Source organism: Carlito syrichta, unplaced genomic scaffold, assembly GCF_000164805.1.
Source record: "Carlito syrichta isolate Samal-C Ts95f unplaced genomic scaffold, Tarsius_syrichta-2.0.1 Scaffold314346, whole genome shotgun sequence".
Classification (NCBI taxonomy): Eukaryota; Metazoa; Chordata; class Mammalia; order Primates; family Tarsiidae; genus Carlito; species Carlito syrichta.
In genome coordinates, this window is record NW_007258442.1 from 226427 (window position 1) to 252493 (window position 26067).

Sequence of the window (26067 nt, forward strand, 5' to 3'; positions counted from 1 at the left end):
ACTTATTTCAATTTCTTTGACTATATTCCCAGAAGAGGAATTGCTTGATATTGTGGTAATTGTATTTTTTGTTTCCTGAGGAACCTCCATGCTGCTTTTCCTAATGACGGTATTAATCTACATTCCCATCAGCAGTATGCAAAGTTTCCTTTTCTCCACATCCTTGGCAACACTTATATTTTGTCTTTTTTATAATAACCATTGTAACAGTTATGAAGTAATACCTCACTGTAGTTTTAATTTGCACTTCCCTGAAGATCAGTGATGTTGGTCACATTTTCTTATACCTGTTGGTCACTTTTAGAAGTGTCTGTGTAGGTCCTTTGCTCCTGCCCCGTCCTCCTTTTTTTTTTTAGAGTTGTAGGATACGAGTGAGTATTTACTACATAAGAAAACTGCATGCAGATGAAATCTGGGCTTCTAGCTAGCCTTATAGTGAACCAGATACCTGACAGTGAACCAGGTACCCAGTGTGTCGACACGTGTCTCCCTCCCACCTCCCTCGCTTCCCTAACAGTGTCCAGCTTCTGCCGATTCCACCTTTGTGCTTCTGTGGCTCAGTTTTTTTGATTGGGGTGTTTTCTTCGTATTGATTTGAATTCTTTATATATTTTGGTTATTAGTCCTTTATCAGATGTATGGCTTGCAAATTTCTTCTCATTCATGGGCTGTCTGTCTACTCTATGGTTTCTTTTGCTGTGCAGAAGCTTTTAGTTTGATGTAATCCCGTTTGTTTATTTTTACTTCTGTTGCCTGTGCTTGTGGAGTCATAGCCAAGAAAATATCGCCCAGACCAATGTCATGGAACAATGTCTCTATGTTTCCCTCTAATTTTCCCAGAACTATTTATATAGGAGACTGTCCTTTCTCCATTGTGGGTCATTGTCACCTTTGTTGAAAATTAGTTGATTAATTGCTTATGTTTATTTCTGGACACTTTACCTTGTTTCATTAGTCAATGTATCTGTTTTTATGTCAGTAACTTTTTGTTTTTTTCCCAAAGACTACTTTGTTTATTTGAGGTCTTTTGTGGTTTCATACAAATTTTAAGATTGTCTTTTTCTAATTCTCTGAAAAATGATATTGATATTTTGATAATGATTGCAATAAATCTGTAGATAACTTTGGGCAATATGGACATTTTAATGATATTTATTCTTCCAGTTTATGAACACAGGATATCTTTTTTTTTTTTTTTTTTTCATTAATCAGTAGTTTTTATTATGGTTTTGTGGGGTACAGTTAAGGGTAGGTGTACAATGACGTTTCATTCAGGCACCCTGTAAATAAAAAGTGTTTTCCCATCCCCCGACAGATATTTGCTACTGTTAATCCCATCCCCCTCCCCCCCATAGTTTCCCAGTACCATCCGTCATTTTCTCATAGTATTGCATTGGATGTTCAAGGTCCATTATATGAGTGAGAACATGTGATATTCGGATTTTTGTTTTTGTGAGAGGTCACTCAGTATTATAGACTCTAGTTCCATCCAGGTTGCAGCGAAATTCATGATTTTGTTCTTTTTTATGGCTGCGTAGTATTCCATCGTGTATATGTACCACATTTTTTTAATCCAGTCCTCTTTTGATGGGCAGCATGGTTGTTTCCAGGTTCTTGCTATTGTGAACAATGCTGCGATAAACATACGTGTGCAGGTATCTTTTTTATAGAGTGATTTGTGTTCTTCAGGGTATATTCCCAGTAGGGGGATTGCAGGGTCATATGGAAGGTCAATTTTTAGAGCTTTTAGGAATCTCCACACTGCTTTCCACAGAGGTTGCACTAGTTTACACTCCCACCAGCAGTGTAGAAGTGTTCCCTTTTCACCACACCCTCTCCAGCAGCTGTATTTTTTGAGTTGTTGATAATTGCCATTCTGACTGGAGTTAGGTGGTATCTCAGTGTGGTTTTGATTTGCATCTCCCTGATGATTAGTGAGGTTGAGCATTTCTTCATGTGTTTGTTGGCTGCTCGAATGTCTTCTTTTGTGAAGTGTCTGTTCATGTCTTTTGCCCATTTTATAATGGGGTTGTTTGTTTTCTTCTTTTCAGTACGCTTCAGTTCCTTGTAGATCCAGGATGTTAAGCCTTTGTCAGACCTAGAGTTGGCAAATACTTTTTCCCAGTCTGTGGGCTGTCTCCCTGCTCTCTTGATGGTTTCTTTGGCTTTGCAGAAGCTTGTCAGTTTAATAAGGTCCCATTTGTCTATCTTCTCTCTTAAGTCCTGTGGGTTTCGGGTTTTGTACAGAAATTGGATGCCAGTTCCGATTTCCATGAGAGTATTTCCTTCCTTTTCTAAGGTTCTTATGGTTTGAGGTTTTACATTTAGGTCTCTGATCCATTTGGAGTTAACCTTTGTGCATGGGGATAGATAGGGATCCTGTTTCAATCTTCTGCATGTGGTCAGCCAATTTTCCCAGCACCATTTACTGAATAGGTTCTCCTCTCCCCATTGGTAGGTGGTGGGGGCTTTGTCGAAGATGAGTTGGTTGAGAAATTGAGGTTTTGCTTCTGGAATCTCAATTCTGTTCCATTGATCTATATGCCTGTTCCTGTACCAATACCAAGCTGTTTTGATGATTGTAGCTTTATAGTAAAGTTTGAAATCTGGTATTGTGATACCACCTGCTTTGTCTTTTTTGCTGAGGATTGTTCTGGCTATTCTTGGATGTTTGTGTTTCCATATGAATTCCTGTGTTGTTTTTTCTAGGTCTGAAAAGAATGTTGTTGGTAATTTAATGGGTATTGCATTGAATTTGTAGATTGCCTTAGGTAAGATGGACATCTTCACAATGTTGATTCTTCCGATCCATGAGCATGGGATATTTTTCCACTTGTTCATGTCGGCTTTGATTTCTTTGAGCAGTGTTTTGTAATTTTCATTGTAAAGGTCTTTCACGTCTCTGGTCAGGAAGATGCCAAGGTATTTCATTTTTTTTTGTGGCTATTGTGAATGGAACTGTGTTTTTTATTTGGGTTTCTGAACACAGGATATCTTTACATTTATTTGTTTTATCTACAATTTCTTTCATCAATGTTTTAGGCTTTTCAGTATAAAGATCTCCATTTACTTGATTAAATTTATTTCTAAGCATTTTATTTTATTTTTTGATGTTGTGATTGATTGTTTCCTTTTTTATTTATTTTGTATATTTTATTTATTTATTTTTAATTTTTTTATTTTAAAGATATGGGGTATAATTCAGGGTTAGTTATACAAATGTTCATTATGCAGTCACTTGTTGATGAAGTGTGCCCCCCCTGCCCCCTGGCAGTTTCCCACTACTGCCAATCCTTTTCTTATAGTATTATTACTGTAATTGTTCAAGGTCAGATTATGAGTAAGAACATATGATACTCATTTCTTTGTTTCATAAACAAGTCAGTATTATAGACTCTAAGTCCATCCGAGTTGCTGGGAATTTCATAAATTTGTCCTTCTTTGTGGCTGTGTAATATTTCATCATGTATATGTGCGACATTTTTTGTATCCAGTCCTCTTTCGAAGGATAGCATGGTGGGTTCCATGATTTGCTATTGTGAACAATGCTGCAAGAAACATGCTTGTACTGTTATCTTTTTCAAAGAGTGACTTGAGTTCCTCCAAATATATTCCCAGTATGGGGATTGCGGGGTTGTATGGAAGGTTGATTTTTAGATCTTTTAGAAATCGCCAAACTGTTTTCCACAAAGGTTGTACTATCTGCAGTTCCATCAACAGTGTAGAAGTGCCCCCTTTTCCTCACATCCTCTCCAGCATCTGTTGTTTTTTGAGTCATTGATGGTGGCCATCCTGAATGGAGCTAAGTGGTATTTCAGTGTGATTTTAATTCCATTTCTTTGATGACTAGTGAGGCTGAGCATTTTTTCATGTATCTGTTGGCTGCTCGTATGTCTTTTTTTGAGAAGTATTTATTTCCCACTTTGTAATGGCGCTGGTTTTTTTTTTAAAATTATTTTTGTCATATTTGAGTTCCTTGTAGATCCTGGATGTTAGACCTTTTTTGATATACAGTGGGCAAATATTTTTTCCAAGTCTGTGGACTGTCTCCCTGATCTCTTGATGGTTTCTTTGGCTTTACAGAAGCTTGTCAGTTTGATGAGGTTCCACTTGTCTTTCTTATCTCCTATGGCAAGGGCACTTGGGGTTTTGTTCAGGAATTGGCTGCCAGTTCCAATTTCCATAAGGGTGTCTCCTATCATTTTCTAATGTTTTTATAGCTTGAGGTTTTATGTTTAGGTCTTTGAACCATTTGATTTTTGTGTACGGTGATAGATAGGGATCTTGTTTTAATCTTCTGTATGTGGTCAGTCAGTTTTCCCAGGACTATTTACTGAATAAGATTTCCTCTTCCCAGTGTTTGGTGGTGGAAATTTTGTCAAAGATGAGTTGGTTGAGAAATTGAGGTTTTGCTTCTGGAATCTCTTTCCTGTTCCATTGGTCTATATACCTGTTCTTGTACCAGTACTAGGCTGTTTTGATTATTGTAGTTTTATAATAAAGTTTAAAACCTGGGGATGTGATACTTCAAACTTTTTTATTTTCTGAGGCTTGTTTTGTCTATTCATGGGTGTTTATGTTTCCATATGAATTCCTATATTGTATTTCCAGTTCTGAGAAGAATGCTGCTGATGTTTTAATAGGTATTGTGTTAAATCTGTAGATTGCCTTGGGTAGAATGACCATCTTTTTTTTCTTTTTTTTGAGTTGGAGTCTCACTCAGTCGCCCAGACTGGAGTGCAGTGGCCGCTCCCGGCCACCGCAGCCTCGGCCTGCTGGGCTCCAGCGATCCTTCCGCCTCAGCCTTCCAAGCAGCTGAAACTACAAGCGCATGTGACCACACCCAGCTAATTTTTTTATTTATTGTAGAGATGAGGTCTCGCCAAGTTGCCCAGGTGGATCTCAAACCCGCGGGCTCAGGCAATTCACTCACCTCAGCCTCCCAAAGCACGGGATTACAGGCTGAGCCACCGCGCTCGGCCTAGAATGAACATCTTCACAATGTTAATTCTTCCAATCCATGAGCATGGAATATTTTTCCATTTGACTGGGTCATCTTTGATTTCTTTGAGCAGAGTTTTGCAGTTTTCATTATAAAGATCTTTCATGTCTCAGGTTAGGAAGATGCCAAGGTATTTCAGGTTTTGTGTAGCCATTATGCATGGAATTGTGCTTTTTATTTGAGTTTCTGTTTGTTTATTGTTGGTGTATAGAAATGTGACCGTCTTTTGTACATTTATTTTATGCCCTGAGAGTTTGCCAAAGTCCTTCATCAGTGCAAGGAAGTTTTTGACAGATTCTCTAGGGTTTTCAAAGTATAGAATCTTGGGATAACTTGATTTCCTCTTTTTCTATTGGGATATCTCTGATCTCCTTCTCTTCTCTGATTGCTCTAGTGGGACTTCCAAAACTATGTTGAAAAGGAGAGGTAAGAATGGATATCCTTGTCTTTTTCCAGTTTTCAGGGGAATTGTTTCCAATTTCATTCTGTAAGATGATTGTGGGTTTCTTGTAGATGGCGCTTACTATTTTGAGATATGTTCCATCTATGCCTAGATATTTGAGGGTTTTTATCAAGAAGTGGTGCTAGATTTTATCAAAAGCTTTTTCTGCATCTAATGATATAATCATGTGGTTTTTGTTTTTATATCTGTTGATGTATTTAATTATATTTATGGTCTTTGCAAATGTTGAACCAACCCTGCATCCCAGGGATGAAGCCTACTTGGTCGTGGTGGATGATTTTTGAGATATGTTGTTAGATCCTTTCAAATAACCAGTTTTTCATTTTATTGATTTTTTTGTATTTTATTTTTGTCTTCTATGTCCCAAAGTTGAGCTTTTATTTTGGTGATATGAATTCTTCTGCTGAAATTAGGGTTTTTGTGGTCTTGATTTTCCAGCTTCCACAGGTGATTTGTTAAGCTATTAACTTGTGATCTTTCCATTTTCTTCATGTGTTTTTGTAGAGATATGAACTCCCTTAGTACTGCTTTCCTGGCTTCCCAGAGATTTTGGTAAGATGTTTCTTCATTTTCATTTGTTTCCAGGTATCTTTTAAACTCTGTTTTGATTTCTATGTTGACCATTGAGTTGTTCAGCAGCATGCTATTTATTGTCCATGCTTTTGTGGATTTGGGGGAAACTTTGTTGGTGTTGATGTTTATTTTTATTCCACTGTGGTCTGAAAAGTTTGCTGGAAGCATTTCAATCTTACAGAATTTGTTTATGTTTGATTTATGGCCAAGGATGTGGTCTATCTTAGAGTAAGTTCCATGTGTTGATGAGTAGAATGTATATTCTGTGGTTGTTGGGTGGAGTGTTCTGTAGGTATCAATTAAGTCCATTTGGTCAAATGTCACACTGAGGTTCTGGATCTCCTTGTTAATTTTTTGTCTTCATGATCTGTCTAGGGTTGTGTGTTGGGTGTTTAAGTCCCCATCTATAACAATGTTAGAGTCAATACTTTTTGGTAGTTTACCTTGAAGCTGCTTTATGAAAGTTGGTACTCCTATGTAGGGAGCGTACATGTTTAGGATGGATATTTCTTGTTGAAAGATTGAACCTTTTTCATTATGTAGTGACCATCTGTATCTTAAACTTTTGATAGCTTAAAGTGTATTTTGTCTAATATTAAGATTGTGAATCCTGCTTTCTTTTGTGCTCCATTCCCCTTAAATTTTGTTTCCCATCTTCTTACTTTGAGTCTGTGAATGTCCTTTCTAGTGAGATGAGTCTCTTGGAGACAATATATTTTATCCATTTTGCCATTCTGTGTCTTTTCATTGGTGCATTTAGTTCAATCACATTCGGGTTAATTATTAAGATAAAAGAGTTTATACTGCCATGAGATTCTGATAGAGTTTGTTGTTGTTACTGCTTGCTGTTTGTTTTTTTATTTGCATGCTGTCTTTTTTTTATTTTGGAGTTAATTCATGTGTGTTTTCAATCTTTTTCCTGCATTCTTGTGAAGGGTGTTGCCATTCTTTTTTTCCTTTCTTCTGTGTTTAATACTTTCTTAAGTATTTCTTGTACAGCTGGTCTGGAGACAGTGTTTACTCTTAGGGATTGAATGGGAAGGATTTAATTCTCCATCACTGATGAAACTTAGCTTAACTGGGTAGGAAATTCTTGAATGAAATTGTTTAACTTTGATAACTTTGCAGATTGAGTTCCAAGCTCCCCTAGCCTGAAATGTTTCTGTAGATAAATCTGCTGCTATTCTAATTGGTCTTCCCCACTAAGGTAGTCTGACCTTTTTCTCTTGCTGCTTTTAGAGATTTTTTTCTTTTATATCTAATTTGTATAGGCAAATGACTATGTGTCTCAGATTTGGTCTTCTCATTTACTGTCTTGCAGTTCTCTAATTCTCTTGTGTTTGAATGGTTGCATCACTGATGAGATCAGGGAAATTTTCTTGGATAATTTCATGGAATGTTTGTTTCAGGGGGGTCTCTGTCTCTCTATCTGCCTCAAGGATTCCAATTAATCTTAAGTTCATCCTCTTAAAATAATCGTTCATCTCTTGGAAGTTTTGTTCTATCTTTTAAAGCTTCTTTTCTATGTTTGTAGCAGTTTGGGTTAGTTCCATATTTTGGTCCTCAAGCTCTTAAAGTCTTTCTTCTGCTTGGTTAATTCTGCTTTCCATGCTTATGAGTTTGTTATTTATTTTATTCACTGTATTCTTCATTGTTGTTCTCTCAGTTATCAACTCCTTCATTCTTTCTTCTGGTCTCTCCTCATTTCTATTTATTCCCTCTATTAATATCTTGATATCTGGGTTTGTGTTTTGAGACCATTCATTCTGGGGGCTCTTCATTGTTTGCCCTCCGATGTCTGTATTCTCAGTGGTTGACCCCCCAGGGCTCTGTGTGAGACCCATATTCTTCCTTTGATGTTTTTCATTTGTGTAGATTTTCCTTCCCCCTTTTTCCCTCTTCTTCAATTTTGTTGTTCAGTGATGAGGGGTTGTAGCTTTTACTTCTGTTTACTCATTCTCCTATTCTTCCTTATGTAGATTCTCTGGCTTTGTTCAATTCTGAAGCTGGACTGGGTAGGCTGGAAGGCTGTACATTTTGCAGTTTTGCAGTTTGAGATTTAATTGAGGAGGGAACTGTGATTCAGAAACTGTCTGCTGATCCCAGTATCCACTGACAGGTGTGTGGGCCCCCCTGAAACCACCTCCCACCGCCTTACAATCTATTATGCAGTAGAGGTATATGTTTGTCCCCTGAAAGCAAAATGAAGTAAGAAAAAGGATAAGAATGGAATAAGAAGGAGGAAGATGAGAGGAAGGTGGAGAGAGAAGAAGATGGAAAACAGGTGTCCAACTAACAAACAGAAATACAAACAAAGACAGAAAATGTTTTTTAAAAAAACAAAAACCTACAGACAATCACACAAACCACATAAAACCCTCTTATTGATGTACTGTCCCTCAAAAATACCCATACACAAACAGAAAATCTTTTTTAAAAAGCATTAAAATAGCAGAAATAAAGTAAGTATGAAAATGTAATAAAAAATTGAGAGAAGAGGAAAAAAAATAAAACATAAACAAAAGAAAAAAAAAAACAAGGAAAAAAAACCTCAAAACAAAGCTAACTCTGTGCCTATTCCTATAACTCCAACTTCCTTTCAGCAGGCCCTGCTGTGTAAAGGAGAACCTTTGGTTTCCAGTCCCTTTCCTCTGCTCTCAGTGCGGGCTGATAGGGTTGCTATCAGCATGGGTCAGATGTCCCATTGACTACTGTGGGAGGACTACAGATCAGATCTGGACTCACCTGGCTTACTGCTGCTGCTTCAAGTCTCCCACTCTGATCTTAAGTGTCTGCCTGTTCCAGCATGGTTGGGGGGGGCATCTGCCTCTATGAGTTTGATGAGATAACCTCTCGGTCCTAGGTTGGAGGCTGGGTGGAGCTGAGCAGGGTAATGTTCTCTGCCTGGTTCTGGGACAAAGAAAATGGCACCTCATTGGTGGTGGACTCCTTTCCAGTTTTCCACAAACTGCTTTCTCCACGGTCCTGGGGCTGGGGTCACTCTGCTGTCATAGCTGATGATGTGGACCTGGTGCCATGTGGTAAAGAGAAGCTGTTTTCCACTGCCTCTTCTCGGGAGAGCTCCAAGAACAGCAGACGATCCCAAGTGCTGCAGGCTCCAATCTCAGGGCATTGGGGGGTTGCAGTCACCTCTGGAGGAGAACTCCAGGTGCATGAACCCAAGTCTCCCCTCAGATGGACTTTCAGTCACCCACTGGCACACACCCACTCATACAGAGAGTCTTTATGGACACTTACTTTTGCAGATACTCTCACAGTCTGACCTGTTCTGTTGCCATCTTGCCAGAAATCCAGGATTGATTTCTTAATTTTTTTTCCAGATAGTTTGTTTGTGGAGTAAGTAATTGTTAAATTGTTAAAAAGTTGGTTTTTGTATGTTGATGTTGTATTTTGCAACTTTTCTAACTTTGTTTATTAGTCCTAATAGTTTTTTTGGTGGAATAATTAGGGTTTTCTATATACTATATCATGTCATCAGCAAACAGAGACACTTTCACATCCTCCTTTTCTCCTTATTTTTCATGTTTAATTGGTGTGACTGTAATTATATTGGATAAAGTGGTGAGGGTGGGCATCCTTGTCTTGTACCTGGTCTTAGAATTTCTTCTAACGTTTCTAGCTTTTAATGTTTCACCAATGAGTATGGTATTGTGAACCTTTCATACATGGCCTAAATTATGTTGAGGTACATTTCTTTCTTTTCTTATTTTTTTTTTCTTTTTTTGAGTTGGAGTCTCACTTCACCCAGGCTGGAGTGCAGTGGCATGCTCACGGCCATCTGGGCGTCGACCTGTTGGGATCTAGCGATCCTTCTGCCACAGTCTTCCAAGTGACCAGAACTACAGGCACACACTACCACACCTGGCTAATTTTTTGATTTATTGTAAAGACAACGTCTTGCCAAGTTGCCCGGGTTGGTCTTGAACCTGTGGGCTCAGGCAATCCATTTGCCTCGGCCTCCCAAAGTGCTGGTATTACAGGCTGAGAGCCACTGAGCCCAGCCAAGGTACATTTCATATATGCCTAGTTTATTGAGAGGTTTTTTTTTTTTGAGTTGGAGTCTCACTCTGTCACCCAGACTGGAGTGCAGTGGCCGCTCCCGGCCACCGCACCCTCGACCTGCTGGACTCCGGCGATCCTTCCGCCTCAGCCTTCCAAGTAGCCGGAATTACAGGCATGCGCTACCACACCCGGCTGATTTTTTGATTTATTGTAGAGATGAGGTCTCGCTGCCCAGGCGGGTCTCGAACCCGCAGGCTCAGGCAATCCACTCACCTTAGCCTCCCAAAGGCGCGGGATTACAGGCTGAGCCACCGGAGCCCGGCTCAAGGTACGTTTCTTATATGCCTAGTTTATTGAGAGTTTTTAAACATGAAAGGATGTTGAATTTTATCAAATTCTTCTACATGGCCTTGTAATATTTGATTTTTAAGTTTTTCTACCCAGTAGAACTGTAAATTACTGCAGAACTGTAGCCTTTTTTAGTTGTCTTTGCATCCTAGAAACCTGGTGCAGTGCCTGATATATAATAGTTAATTTATAAATATTTATTGGTTTTGGTGCTTAAAATTAGGCTAGGGAATACCATGTAGTCAATTAGAAGTGATTTATTTTTTTCTTTAATTTAACACACATCTGACAATGCATGTTGTTAACTTACTGAGTTATTTTCTGATATAATTACTAATCACCTGTTACTTTTAGATATGAGCTAATAGATTTGTTGATGAATTTCTAATTATTTTATCTTTCAAAGTGGAAAACTGAAGACCTTTTGATGCAAATAGATGTTATAAATTAGTAAAGGGAATCATATGTAAGAAAGAATGAAACTAAATGAGAACAGATACTTTTAATTTTGACCAGTTGCTACCATGACTCATGATATCAGATTTTTCAAATGTAAAATAAGTCAGAAATTGAAACTTTTATATTAAATGTTAAGTGTTAGAAACTTATTGAACTTCAGTAAATATATGCAACCTATACAATACTTTTCTATGGTTCAGATTTAGGCTAACTGTTGCCAATTTGTTGCTTTTAGCCATATGCTATGTTTTATGAGACATGGAGAGGTAAATGATAGCCACAAAAATCAAAGTGAACGATTAAGACTAAGTATTAATCATCTTGAATTCTTATTTTCCATTCGTAAAATCAGCACTGACAAAGTGTAATTTATAAAATTAACTCAAATTCTACATTGTTTAGAACTAATATATATATATGTATATATTACATATATATATATTCTTATCATGATGGAATCAGTTGCTTGAGATCTTACGTTTTAAATATAACTTAAGACCAGTTGGCCTTAAAAATAGCGTTATAAAATCTTTGGTGTTTTTTTTTCCTCTGTAAGAATAACCAAAAGACAGTAAATCGTAAATTCAGGGTTATTCTCCTAAGCAGAAGGGCTATTTCACTGGGTTGCTATGAAAGGATTTCAGAGGGCAGTTAGCATAACATGGATTTTTGAGCATGAGGAGGACCTGCAGAATGGTTTTGAAAATAGTAGATTCTGTAAGATGAGATTGATACCTCACTGTGAGCTGGAATCCAAAATGAGGAAAGAATGTCAGGACTTAGCTAAAATGCCAATCTGACTTCTCTATAGTCTATGCTAGGAAGTACTCAGAAATCACCCTGAAAAGTAGTTTGGGAGCCAGACCTTGCAGTGCCCTGAATGCTGACGTTTTGGAAATATCTGTGTAGTGAATGAGGAGCCATGGCAGGTTTTTAGGTGAGTACATGGAGGAGGTGATACCATCAGACTTGTGCCTTCATCAGACTGAAGTGACATTTCTATATTTATCTGAAAAGGAACATTATGGTGAAAATGGAATTGGTAAATTAGTTAAATAAATCAGATATGAGATAATTCAGAATAGTTCTGATTTAGAACTGACGGGGTGATTATTTTGGTTAAAACTAAAGAGATAATTCTAGGAGATAAATGATTTTAATAGATGATATATTTATTTATTTTTAATTATATTAAAGTTGTAGTACATAAGTAATAAAAAGTGATAACATATAAATTTAACCCAGAAAAGTAAGAGGAAATAAGGAAATGTATACACACACACACACACACACACACACACACACACACACACACACACACACACATACATGCTTAGACATGTCTAAGTATTTCTATAGCTAAAACTTCATGTCCATACTTAAAACTTATACACATAAAGGTAAAAATGGTAAGCCTTAGGGAAAATAAATTCTTAAAAGAGCTATAAGGAAGATGAGTTTAGCCAAGGACTTTACCTTAATGCTCATAAAGGAGAGTCAAGGAAGAAGACAAATCAGAGAAAATAATGAGGAGTCCTAGCGTAGTTTGGAAACTGGGAAAGAGTGATTTTAAAAAATGATCTCCACAGTTAGAATATATTTTGTCAAACAAGGTCAATAAAGGTCAAGCTGAATGAATGCTGAGGAAACCTATTAGATTTAAAAATTTTTTTCCTCTGATTGGGTTCTGAGAAAAGAGTAAAGGAATGTAAATGAATTATAGTTGAGAAAGTAAAGGATAGAAACTAGTCATTTGTGCCAATTAAAGTCTTGATTTTTTTTTTTTACCTCCCACACTGTTCTGTTAAATCCAATAATTTTATCATCTCATTCCATATGGTATTGGATGGACACAGATTAAAGGAAACAAAATTTCTGCCAGAAACACATTCCTTTTTCCAAGAAAGGCACATGTTCATGATAATAAAACAAATGAAAAAGTAGGTAAGACCAAATATATGAAAGTGTCTGAAATCTTTAATGATTTAAATGTCTCTGATTTCTTGTAGGTATTTCATGTAAGTATTTGTTAGGAAAACACAAAATTAGTGAAACTTTCACTGAATGCAGAATTCTATTAGGAGGGGAATATAATGTGTTTAACAAACAAACTGTAGTGGTTGCCTGTGTTAGAAACAATTATAGAAATATTTATTATAAAACACAACAGTCAAAATTCTAAAGTAAAAGAATAGCACATCACAGTTCTTTACATCTTCAAATCTCCACTACAGAGACAAAATGAAAAGAGAGAGGTATTGAGTGAATCTCTACTTGTTAGTTTCTTGCTTCCTGCAAATTAATGCTTAATTAATTTTTAAACTTATAAAAATAAAATTGCTTTTTGATATAAGCAACTACTGTAAGTAGGAAAATGTATTTGTTTGTTCAATAAAAGTTCACTGACTATCTGTGTGCCAGATAAAGTGTTATGCATTGTTTAAGCAACAGAAAGCAAAAACATGGTTTTCGCCCTCCTGGAAATTATGGTCTAATTAAGACAGACAATTGATAAATAAATAAACAAGATGCTTTAGATTTCAAAAAAGGTATGAAAGTTATAGGCTACACTCAAGAGTAGCCAGAGAAGGCTTACTTTAGTGTTTGGATAAATACTTTTTGGAGAAATAACATCTGAATTACAATGAAAACACAAGTACAAATTTAGGAAGAAAGAAAGCAGCACCAAGTTCTTGAGGTGATACATAATTTAGCATATTCAAAGAATCAATAATAATAGCAAATAGTATTATTAAGTGCTTACTATATACTATATTTTATTTATTTTATTTTTATTTTATTTTATTTTATTTTTGAGTTGGAGTCTCACTCTGTCGCCCAGACTGGAGTGCAGTGGCCGCACCCGGCCACCACAGCCTCGACCTACTGGTCTCCGGCGATCCTTCCGCCTCGGCCTTCCAAGTGGCTGCAACTACAGGCATGCGCTACCACGCCCGGCTAATTTTTTGATTTATTGTAGAGATGAGGTCTCGCCAAGTTGCCCAGGCGGGTCTCGAACCCGCGGGCTCAGGCAATCCACTCACCTCAGCCTCCCAAAGCACGGGATTACAGGCTGAGCCACCGAGCTCGGTTGTATATACAATATTTTAGATGTTTTATCTTTTTTATTTATTGTAATCACAATGGCAAGTAGATGTCAACATGAATTTCATTTCACTCATTATAAAACTGAGGAATACCCCCACAGGGATTTTAAGCAATTTACATACAACTAGTAAATGGCAACACTTGACTCAAACAATTGCTTGTGTTTCCCAGAATCTAAGCTTCAAACTATTGCATGTTGTACTGCCTGCTGGATTCATATTTTTAACAGATAGAAATTTTTACTGATATTAAAACGCAAGTCCAAATCTTAACTTGAAATGTGATCTTCCTCCACACTTTCTATTTTACATAAGGTGCCATTGTGTGCTTAATTATCCAAAGACCTAGATGTCTACTCATCTCCTCTCCACTCTAAGACTGAATTCAATTCTCATACCATCTTAAAATTTAATGTCCAAATGCATTTTGAATAAGATCTGTTTCTACAGATATCATAATAGACCATCCCTTCATCTTTCACTAGGATTGCTACATTAACATCCTAGTTTATACTGATCAGTTTTCCCTGCCACATCCTTATTACAATTCATTTTTCATATTGTTATTAAAGTGAGTCTTCCAAAAACATGACCCTATTGCTCCTCTTTAAATATTTTAGTTTTTCTCCATTGTCCTTAAGATGAAATTCAAAACAGCATTACTTCAAAGTAGGGTCAACGTATGTCTTGTTATTCCAGAGACAGTGTCCATTTATACCTTTGTTTGTCAGTGTAGTTCTTAATTGTATACCCTTTATTTGAAAAAATATCCTGCTTTAAGCTACTGCTCCAGTCTCATTTCTGACTTTTCTACCCAGCTCATATACTCACACCCTATGGAACTCACACTCATACGGAATTGCTTATAGTTCAGGTTTCCCAAGATTATTATTTTTATTTTTATCTTTTTTAATTTTTTAATTTTTGGGTTTTTTTGAGTTGGAGTCTCACTCTGTCGCCCAGACTGGAGTGCAGTGGCCGCTCCCGGCCACCGCAGCCTTGACCTGCTGGGCTCCGGCAGTCTTTCCATTTTTAATTTCACTAGAAGATGCTGAAACTTCTGTTTCTAGCTTTCTGTTTATCACTCACTCTTGCCACATTTACTGGCTAATTTCTACTGGTTAATTTTACAACTCAACTTAGACATCACCTCTTATTTAGCTTCCTGGGTTTTCTACTAAAAGAACTATGTCCTTTTTCTAAGTATCTGTCACTGCATAATTATTACATGTACTCACTCTTGTGGTTTTGCATATTTTGCTCTTGCTACCACTCACACTTTTGTGAGTTTTTTGCAGACAAGGGAAGTATCCATCTTTTTTTACTAGCTCCCAGCCCATAATCAGCACATCATAATTCTGTTAATTAATAAGAATCTGTGAGTTATGTACAGGAACCCTGTATCTCCAGCACTGAGGATAGTGCCCAACACAAAATGGTTCTCAGCACAAATATTTGTTAAGTCACTAATTTAATGCATAAATGAAAACATTAGTGTTTGGGTACTTAAATTAATTTTAGTGTTTTTGTTTAAAAGGATGCTTATCAAAAAATTCAAATGTGTGGATATAGAAGGGTTTATTTCCTACAGGGTAAGCACTGTAGGTAAAAAACAGTTGTGTGTTTGAAAACATAGTGTGTGAAGTGGTGATGTAATTGAACCAAGGGATTTTTCTTTTTTTGAAAGAGTAAATGTGCTACATATTGTCATTGAATTCAAGTATCATATGAGTATAGGAGGATAATACAAAAAAACATTTTAAATACTGGTTAATTCTTTATTGAAGTTAGAGTACAACTTCAATAACATTTAATAAATGTATCTCCTCAGTCAGAAAATCGTTGAGCATGAATAATCTGAGTGAAATTAACTACTGCTATATATTAAAGATCACTTACCCTGAAAATGGGCTTACCATATTTAAGCTTGTTTGTCACTGCATTCTTTGGATAAACTTTTTTAAATGAAGATGTATTAATTTTGTTTTCTTTTTTTTTTTTCTCATAGAAGTTTTGCATCTATGTTCTCTAGGCATGTCCGGGAAAGTTTGATCATAGGGCAAACTGAGTTTAGATTTATGAACAAAAGATGAAATTACCGGAATTGTTAGTAAGATTAATTGACCACATCATGTAGGATGACTTGGAGTGATTAAAGTCTTGAACTTGGAAAATTAAGAGATTTAAGCCCTTACAAATGTTGTAGCAATAGGATGTAGAAGAGGGAATGCTTATAAGATAATTATATGGATTAGTGATAGAATTTGAAAATTTACTGGATAGACTGAAAAGGGAAGGGGTCAGAGATACTCTGACTGACTAGTTAGTAATTTCCAACCCCAATTTACTAGTTAGAAGATTATTCAGTATGTTGGACAATTCATTTTAGTAAAACATAAGATTAAGTTTACAGAGTTGAATTTAGATCAATACAAATAATTGGAGTTTAGAAAATATGTGAAAGCTAACATACGGGTTTAGAAGTCCTAGATGAAACATTTAAAACCAAAGACAAGACGATTACACACTAGACATTAGAGAGAGGCTAGGATTGGAATTGTCTTCTAACTGCTAAATCAGGATTTTTCTCATTGTTCACCCTATTTGATTTGAAATCTATTCCACAACCATCACTAAATTGCCACTTCTATTTTTGTCTAAATATGAACAGGTTTGTGCCCTATTGAGGTCTATTGTAGCTGAATCTGACATCAAATAAACATTTTAAATGATAAGAAAAAATGAATGGGTGAGACAAAATACAAAAGTATAGAAATATACTTTACCAGGCATCACATTTCCATAGTTAGCTCACGGGAATAAAACAATGAAGAGGGAAAATGGTCTTTGACTTAGAAGATCCCAATCCCATAACAGAGGCCACTCATCAAAGGCTATAAAAAAGACAACTGGGTAAGCCATATGCAATCCCCCACCGTCTTGCTATTTCCCACCTGGTCTGCCCTATGGCAGATCCTGGACATCAAATTCTCAGCACATTATTCTGGGCTCTTACTTGGGCTTACGATATACCTATTACTTTGTTCTCTGTAAGATTCTTGTTAAACCTTAAGCACTAGATGTGCCCCAAATTCACAGAAAAACCTATCTATTTCATAATAAGAACAGCTAATTCCAGTCATTTCCAAGCCACTCACCTAGGCTGTTCAAATTAAGCACTTTTTTTTTTTGAGTTGGAGTCTCACTCTGTCACCCAGACTGGAGTACAGTGGCCGCTCAGCCTTCCAAGTAACCGGAATTACAGGCGCGCGCTACCACGCCCAGCTGATTTTTTTGATTTATTGTAGAGATGAGGTCTCGCTGCCCAGGCAGGTCTCGAACCCGCGGGCTCAGGCAATCCACTCACCTCAGCCTCCCAAAGGCGCGGGATTACAAGCTGAGTCACCAAGCCCGGCTAAATTAAGCACTCTTAACACCTAGGGTAATAAATTAAATAATATATTATGAAGTAATGGACAGAGATAAAATGTGGGGCACCACTTGCCTATCCTTCCCTGTATTTCAAGTGAGGATGCACTTATAGTGTGGACAGTCTTCTCAACTAGGTAGACATTAAGGATGTGCATTGGGGAAAGGATACTTCCCCTTTTAAGGCCTCCCAAATTTGCGACATTAGAAGTAGGAGCTTACTCCTGTTGCCCCAAGACATAAAAGTTGATTTGCTTAGCTGTTTCTATATTTCCTAGTAATGTTAGCAACAAGAGAAACTAGAATTTTTGAAATTACCATTTATTAGGTGCAAGCTTAACTTACATTCTTAATAAACTCCTTCCAAACTTAAATAAATCTAACATTTGCTCACATTACTTCATTTAGTATAGGAAGGTAGTTGCAACAGAATTTTTTAAAAGAAACCATCGTCTATCATAACACTCCACACACATTCACCCCACATACACATAAATACAATTTATTAAAAAAAAAAAAAACAATTTACAGAAGCTTAGTTGCAAATTAATGTGGTTGGCAAACTCAAGAAGCAAATGGAGAAATGAAACTAAGATAACAGGAGGTTAAAGACTACTGGACGTGATGGGCCTTTATTAGTCTGTTTATTAAGGCTACTACAACAAAGTACTATAGACTGTTTATTGTTGGCTTATAAACAGTTTAGTTCTCAAAGTTCTGGGGTCTGGGAATTCTAAGATCAAGGTGCTGGTTGCTTTGGTGAGGGCCCGAGCTCTTATGCAGTATATGGTAGGTAATCCCATTCAGGAGGGTTCCACTCCCAAGATCTTATCACTTCCCAAAGGCTTCACCTCCTAATACTATGAACTTTTGGGTTAGAATTTCAACATTTGGGGGACACAAATATTCAGATCATAGTAGGCTCTTGCCTGCTTATTTTTTTGTGATCTCATATGAGACTATTTGAAAACAAATCTACTTCTGTTATGTTAATTTTTTTCTTTGCATTTGATTAAGTGATTTTTGTTTCTTTTATTATGTCTCTTTATGAAGAGTAAATAAATGTTTAATATATGAGAAAACGAACCATTCTTCACTATTGAGTATTTTAATTGATTGAGAAAACTTGACTATGGAAAATTAAAAGGATATTTTAAAAATACAATTGTAAGTGAAAATAATGACACATTTAGAGCTAAGAACATATCATATCTTTTATATATATCAATCCAATTTATCTAGGCAGAAATACATAAAATATAGAATGCTCACGAGTTTCTGTATCTCAAATTTCTGAACAGAAAGAACGGGAGAGAGGCTCTAATTTGGCCTTTATGTTCCGGCTGCCTTTTGCTGCTGGGAGGGTGTTTAGCATCAGCATGTTGGACACTCTTCTATATCAGGTATGCTGCGTTTCTTTTTTGCTCCCTAAAATGGTTACTTCCTGCACTATTTAGATTTTATGTAAATGAATAATAATACATCTAGTGTTTCTCATGAAACCGTTAAATTAAAATTGGCTCTGGAAGTATTTCAATATTTTATTTCATGTATTTAATGACATAAGTGCTCCTATGAAATGTTTTGTAAGAAAAATTATTTTTAAAAATCATCTATGAAAATTATTTTTAGGAATTCTGCATTGCTAGTGACCTACAAGGTTTATTGTAACATTTTAATACATTTTCCACAATACTCCAAGCATATTCCTGGATTTAAAAAAGAGAGAGAAGAAAAAATTGCTAAGTTAAAAAAAAAAAAAAAAAACAGCATTCCTCATAGTACACATTTTTTTCTTCAGGTGGAACTAAAATTGCATATTGATGCCTATAAACTGATAAATCAAGGACATTTTAAACATTTTCTAATCATTGCCTACTTTATAAAAATATAAAAGATTCTACAAGAACCATCTAGTTTGTTTCTGAATGCCAAATTAGCATTTTCATTTTATTATATCTAAGAGGTTCGTGGTGACGTTCTTTCTCTCAAATATATCTCTGCCGGAAATTGAACAGCAGTAGTATATCATATTCTCTGATTGAAGTAACCAATCTCAAAATATTTCCATTAAAAGGAAAATGATATTCAAAGGACTTTAAATTATTTGATAACATTAATCTCAAAGTAAGCACTTAGGCATTTTATTGTGCCTGTGCTTTTTCATTATTTATTTATTTATCTTATTCTATAATTGCTTGACTGAACAAACTAATCCAAACAGAATTAAAGCTTTTCTGCAGAACTTTGGGCTAATTTTGTCCATGAGTATGCCTCTAGCAATGGCAGTAATCATCTGCTTATGTCAGATGAATGCTGGAGCAAACACAACAAAGGAGAATAAATACTTCTGTTTGCCCAGTGTTTCCGGAGGCATTATGTCTTACTCCCGAAAGCAGAGATCCTATCCCAAACACCATTGCCACATACAGACACACACACACACACACACACACACACACACACACACACACACACACACACACACACTCACTTCTGATCTGTTAAACGTATAGATTGCAGAGGAGGGCTTGCTTGAAGCAATGTTGAAACTGAAGATTTTTTTTTTTTTTAATCTATAGGAACCAAATGCTTAAATGTTATTATGCACCAGTGGTTTCTAGATTGTTTTTAGCCACAGCATCCGGTATTTAAATAAAACCTTGTAAGGAAATTTAATGTGCAAGTTAAATAGAAGAAAAACTGTTTTGTAGAAATAGAAAGCAGTAGTTTTTCTTCATTTCTACCTCAGGTTTATAAGCAGAGATACAGGAAATAATGTGTTTTCTGAAACTTCTGTAGAAAAGACCCGCCTGGGCAACTTGGCGAGACCTCATCTCTACAATAAATCAAAAAAATTAGCCGGGCGTGGTAGCGCGCGCCTATAGTTCCAGCTACTTGGAAGGCCGAGGTGGAAGGATCGCTGGCGCCCAGCAGGCGAGGCTGCGGTGGCCGCAAGCGGCCACTGCACTCCAGTCTGGGTCGACAGAGTGAGACTCCAACTCAAAAATAAAATAAAAGGTCAACAAGAATTATAGTTTTTAAGGTCTTAAATTATAACATGTAAACATTACATTTTGCATTTCAATCCAATACATACTAGCATGTTCTTGTGCATATAACTAAAACAAAAATCTCAAACTACAACACTTGTCCTTTCTGCTTATAAATGGCTGTTTTATTTTTTATCTTACTGGACATATTCTATTTCATTTAAAATATTTGATGGCCATGACCCATAACTCTATTTTATGACTAGTTGTTTGAAAAACACTTGACTAGGGGACACCAGAATTAGTAAAATCTAGAGAATAATTTCTTTTCTGTGGGACTTTTGATAGGTTGTTAATGATACTTCAACTATTGAGAATGATTTTCTTTTCTTTTCTTTTTATTAGAAAATATAGTTTATTTAAAAAGCCAGAGAGAGATATGATTCATCTCTCCAAGGGAGGGAAGGGGGCCAAAGCCAGGAAACATGGCAATGGCCATAACTCAAAGAGCACATAAGGCAATGGCCGAGAATGATTCTCAATCACACTTTATGTGATTTCTTACTCTGTGTGTCTGTAGAGACTCTGGTCAAGCATTGTCACCCGAGGAAAATGTGATGATGTAAATTTTTTAAAGACTCCGTTTTAGTATGGAGTGGTGTAGAAAGGAAGCACATGCAATAATAATTAATAAATATAGTTTAGCCGGGCTCGGTGGCTCAGCCTGTAATCCCGCGCCTTTGGGAGGCTGAGATGAGTGGATTGCCTGAGCCCGAGGGTTTGAGACCCACCTGGGCAGGGAGACCTCATCTCTACAATAAATCAAAAAATCAGCCGGGCGTGGTAGCGCATGCCTGTAATTCCGGCTACTTGGAAGGCTGAGGCGGAAGGATCGCCGGAGCCCAGCAGGTCGAGGCTGCGGTGGCCGTGAACGGCCACTGCACTCCAGTCTGGGCGACAGAGTGAGACTCCAACTCAAAATAAATAAATAAATAAATAAATAAATATAGTTTATAAACTTATTTTACTAGCAAAGAGCTTAGTCCTAAAAAATACATATTTTTTCATTGCTTATTTATTTTATATCTTTCATTTTTATGATATTCTTCATTTTGTTTGTAGTATTGTTATTAAAAATCTGTAATAATTATTTTCTATATTTCCTTATGATTAGCTTAACTATACATGCTTATTTAGGACACTAACTATATAAGTTTTTATTTCCTTTTGTTTGAAAGCTTATTGATTTGTTATGAGAAGCAACCTTTTAGAAGTGATTAGATGTTCCCACTCCTAACTACTCTATGCATCTTATAATAAATACTTATTTTGTTTATATTGCAGTCATTTGTGAAAGATTATATGATTTCTATCACCAGACTTCTCTTGGGACTGGACACTACACCAGGATCAGGGTTTCTTTGTTCTGTAAGTAAATCATCTCTAGAATAGAAAATTGTTCTGATAGAAGGTTCTGAAATCCATCTACTATGTATTTTGGCTAACTTTTCTATGTCATATATTATTTTTTTCTAATGTGTGTTCAAAGAGTTGTACCTGAGTTTTTTTGATTCCTTAAAAAATTATGAAAAACATTTTATTTCAATTAATACTCATAATAAATAGCCGTTCTGTAAAAAATTCAGAACAAGTGTTGTTGTGGTTTTCTAGCTGGCAGTGTTCACTACCAGATTCAGACATAGGATACCATACTGTCTCTGAAAACAGTGATTATGCAGATGAATATACTTCGTCTAAGTGTACTGAATGAAGTGATTTGCTAACAGCTCAGATTTATAAGTCGCAAAGTACTGAAACTCTAGTTTTCTGTCTGTTAGCCCTATGCTTATTCTACCACACATCTTTCTCAATATGGTTATTATTAGAGTATTAGGAGGAACAAGTCTTTTAGTATTGGTGTTTCTTTTGTACTTTACATTTTGTAGCCTCAGCAGACCTTGTACACTAAATACTAGTGGCAGCCTGCAGTTATTGAAGTATATGAAAAAGTCTCCATATAGTTTATGTCTCCCAGTTAATTCCCAGTGCCCTGTTGCCTGCAGATATTGAACTAATAAAAATGTTATACCATCCCAAATTGAATACTTAGATCTCTTAGAAGTTTGGGTGAACCCCTGAGATATGCTGAGGTGGAATACAATAAATAAATTTAATACATGGATAAGCATTTATGAAATATTACTTTGAGACTACAAAATGTAAGTAAATTCTGCCTTTAAGAAATAGAAAATAACTATTGGGTTTTTATTTCATAGACAATCAATATACTTTATATGTATTATAGATGAAAATCACTGAGGATGACTTATGGATCAGAACTTATGCCAGACTTTATCAGAAGTTGTGTTCTTCCACTGGAGATGTGCCCATTGGAATCTACAGGACTGAATCTCAGAAACTTACTACATCTGAGGTTTGGAAATACCAAAATATTCTCATTTTATGTTTAATCTGATGAATATTGTCATTCATAAACTTGGAAACTGATTTCTGAAAAATGATATAGAAAGTGAAAACAAATGCTATCTGAATACAGAGTGTCAAATCTCAGAAGCAAAAATCTTTTCAACTATTTGTTTTAGTAAACTATGACAGTAATTCACAAAATATTGTTGGTTAAGAGGCTGTTCTAGTTTATGAACATCGGGCTCTGGATGCATTGTGTAGATCTGGCATTTGCCATTTCTAGAAGATTGTCAGGAAGTAAATTAATTCTCAATAGCCTGAAGGTTCTGACACATAAGAAAAATTCTCAGAAGAAGCGGCCTAGATTTCTAATATACTCCCCTGCATATATTAGCATTTGGAAGAAAGCAAAACAGAGAGAAATTAGTTAAGTATTAAAAGTCACATTTCTCTCCAGGCTCGGTGGCTCAGCCTGTAATCCCACGCTTTGGGAGGCTGAGGTGAGTGAATTGCCTGAGCCCACGGGTTCGAGACCTGCCTGGGCAACTTGGCGAGACCGCATCTCTATAATAAATCAAAAAATTAGCCGGGCGTGGTATCGCATGCCTGTAGTTGCAGCTACTTGGAAGGCTGAGGCGGAAGAATCTCCAGAGCCCAGCAGGGCAAGGCTGCGGTGGCCGGGAGCGGCCACTGCACTCCAGTCTGGGTGACAGAATGAGAAGCCGACCCAAAAAAAAAAAAAAAAAAAAAAAAAGTCACATTTCTCAATCTGAATTGAAGACCAGTCTGAAACCAGAAGAAAACTCCAAGAGTAGTGCCAGACTTTCACAGGTGAAAGCTCAGCAAATAAATGTAACAGCAAACTATAGCCTACTCATATGAAAGAAGAATTTCTAATAACTGCATGCAGCTGAAAACGTATTCACACTTTCATTTAGTTAGGGTTCTAAGTAGTTTTTGTATTCATATTATAACAACACCTTTTAAGTGAGACATTTTTATGAAATAAAGATTTTGGACAAATACCCTATCAATATCTATAAAATTATTTAATATTTTTTTATGGTTCATGTTCTTGAAATATTTTTCTTCTTCAGACACATCAAGGTTATTATAAATTTCAAAGAAATTTTGGTTAGCCATTACATTTTTTGTCTTATGCAAAATTACCTCAACTGTAGACTTAGATCTGTCATATGCATTTCAGTAGTTCATGTGACTATTAAATCGCTTTGTTGATAAAATCAACAAATCCATGCACAGGAAAGAAAAGCTTATAGAAATCATAAGAGTAATGGGATTTATTTTTGCATTTTTGTTACAATTTATAGTTTGACACATACGTAATTGGCCAACAAAAAATAGTTCAGATTTTCTGTGATGATTTTTATTGGTTTTACTGTAGCTCCAGGGATGTTAAATGGAGCTTTGTTGCCATCCCTCCTTCTGAATCTGAATTTTTCTTTGGCAGAGGTGCCTGTGGTTGACACCACAAAGAGTGAGACCAGGCTAGATATGGCTAAAATGTTTAGGATACTGGACCTCTCCAAAATATATTATTTGATTAAAGGTTAAGAGGAAACCAAGTACTTTCAAACCTAAGCAATTAAGCACGATCATAATCTGTTTAGCGTCTATAACAAAATGCCATAGATTGAGTAGCTTGTACATGACAAAAATTTAATTCTCACACTTGTAGAAGCTGGTTGCTAGTGGAGATGAGGGCTTGCTTCCTCCTGGTTCTTAGATGACCATCGTCTCACTGCATCCTTGCCTGGTAGAAGGGGAAAGGGATGGATCTCTGAGGACTCTTTTATAAGAAACACTCATAATTTAATCATTTTTCAAAAGCCCCACTTCCAAATATATTCATATTGAGAATTAGGTTTCCACATATGAGTACACATGAGTTTGGAGAGTGGAGCACAAACACTCAATCTTTGGAAAACATTTATTATTTGACCACAGCAAGTATAAAAAATATTTCCATAAAGCAGAGTATTGTCATGTTCTTATCTCATATATAGGCTTGCAAGTTTCAACGCAGTAAATTATTCCTTTGGTCAATTTCATACCTATGTCAGTCATTTTGTATTATAAAATACTTTGTCGTGTGCTGTTTACCTTGTAGGTAGGAAAAAAAACCGAACTATTTGTGTTATCGTCATGGAATACTTAACTACATTTTGGTCAACTCTGCCCATCACAAGTAAAGTTCACTTCAGTAATATGCTTATGAATCTCCAAACCTCTAATTTATAGAGGGAATCAACAGGATGATTGATCATAAAGGGAGATCTTGAGAAAGTCAGAAGGCTTCAGATAGATTTCTTTAGGAAGATGAAATCTATAGAATACCTATGCATCTCAGTGTCTTAAAAATATATATTGGACAATTGTCTGAGAGTTCAGGAAGAATTATTGCACATATCTAAGTAAATATTTAAACAATAAAATAAAACTGTTATTAACTTTAAGACTCTAACACCATCATCAACAATGAAAAATGTGTACTGGAAATAAATACTAACCACATATTCTATATATCTCATCTGTAAATATGCATAGTCATAATATGTCCTGAATTTTGATCCAATCAAAATTATATTGAATTATTTTGAGGTGATAGGAGATTGAAAATGTAATGGAATATGTGAAAAAGATTATTGGTTCCTCTTCTTGCAGAATGAGAAGCCAATAAATAAAAGCAGAAACTGAAAAAATAAAGAAATAACAATCAAGCACGTTATATAGAAACAGAGAGGTAAAGACTAACACATCTAGGTAACAGAAGCAAAGTAGATGTGCCCTATGAGAGGGAAATAAGAGAGATTATTATGGAAACAAAACAAACCGTAACATTTTCTGACTATTTCAACTATGCATTTATAACTAGTAAAAGTAACTTACAGACATAAAGCAGTGATATTCGACTCATACATTATTTCTTCAGTATATAATTTTAAGTGCTAAAGCCTGTTCTGTTTTATGAAGCACTTTTATTAAATATCAACATTTTATGTAAAGACAAAGTAATTTTACTCTAGGCTTTGCTTTCTTGTTTTTTCAAGTTTTTTTTTTTTGAGTTGGAGTCTCACTCTGTCTCCCAGACTGGAGTGCGGTGGCCGCTCTCGGCCACCGCAGCCTCGACCTGCTGGTCTCCGGCCATCTTCCACCGCAGCCTTCCAAGTAGCCAGAATTCCAGGCTTGCGCTACCCAAGCCCGGCTGATTTTTTGATTTAT

General features: G+C 36.1%; 1 protein-coding gene across 3 annotated transcripts in view; it reads left to right on the top strand.

Annotated features, from left to right (window-relative positions):
- Window positions 1–26067, top strand: part of KCNT2 (potassium sodium-activated channel subfamily T member 2) — a 296411-nt gene that overhangs the window by 220599 nt on the left and 49745 nt on the right. For all 3 annotated transcript variants that reach the window (XM_008071505.2, XM_021719277.1, XM_021719278.1), the window contains 3 exons: window positions 18706–18807; window positions 21742–21825; window positions 22703–22831. In XM_008071505.2, coding sequence (XP_008069696.2) covers window positions 18706–18807; window positions 21742–21825; window positions 22703–22831 — 315 coding nt within the window. The remainder of the gene's footprint in view (window positions 1–18705; window positions 18808–21741; window positions 21826–22702; window positions 22832–26067) is intronic.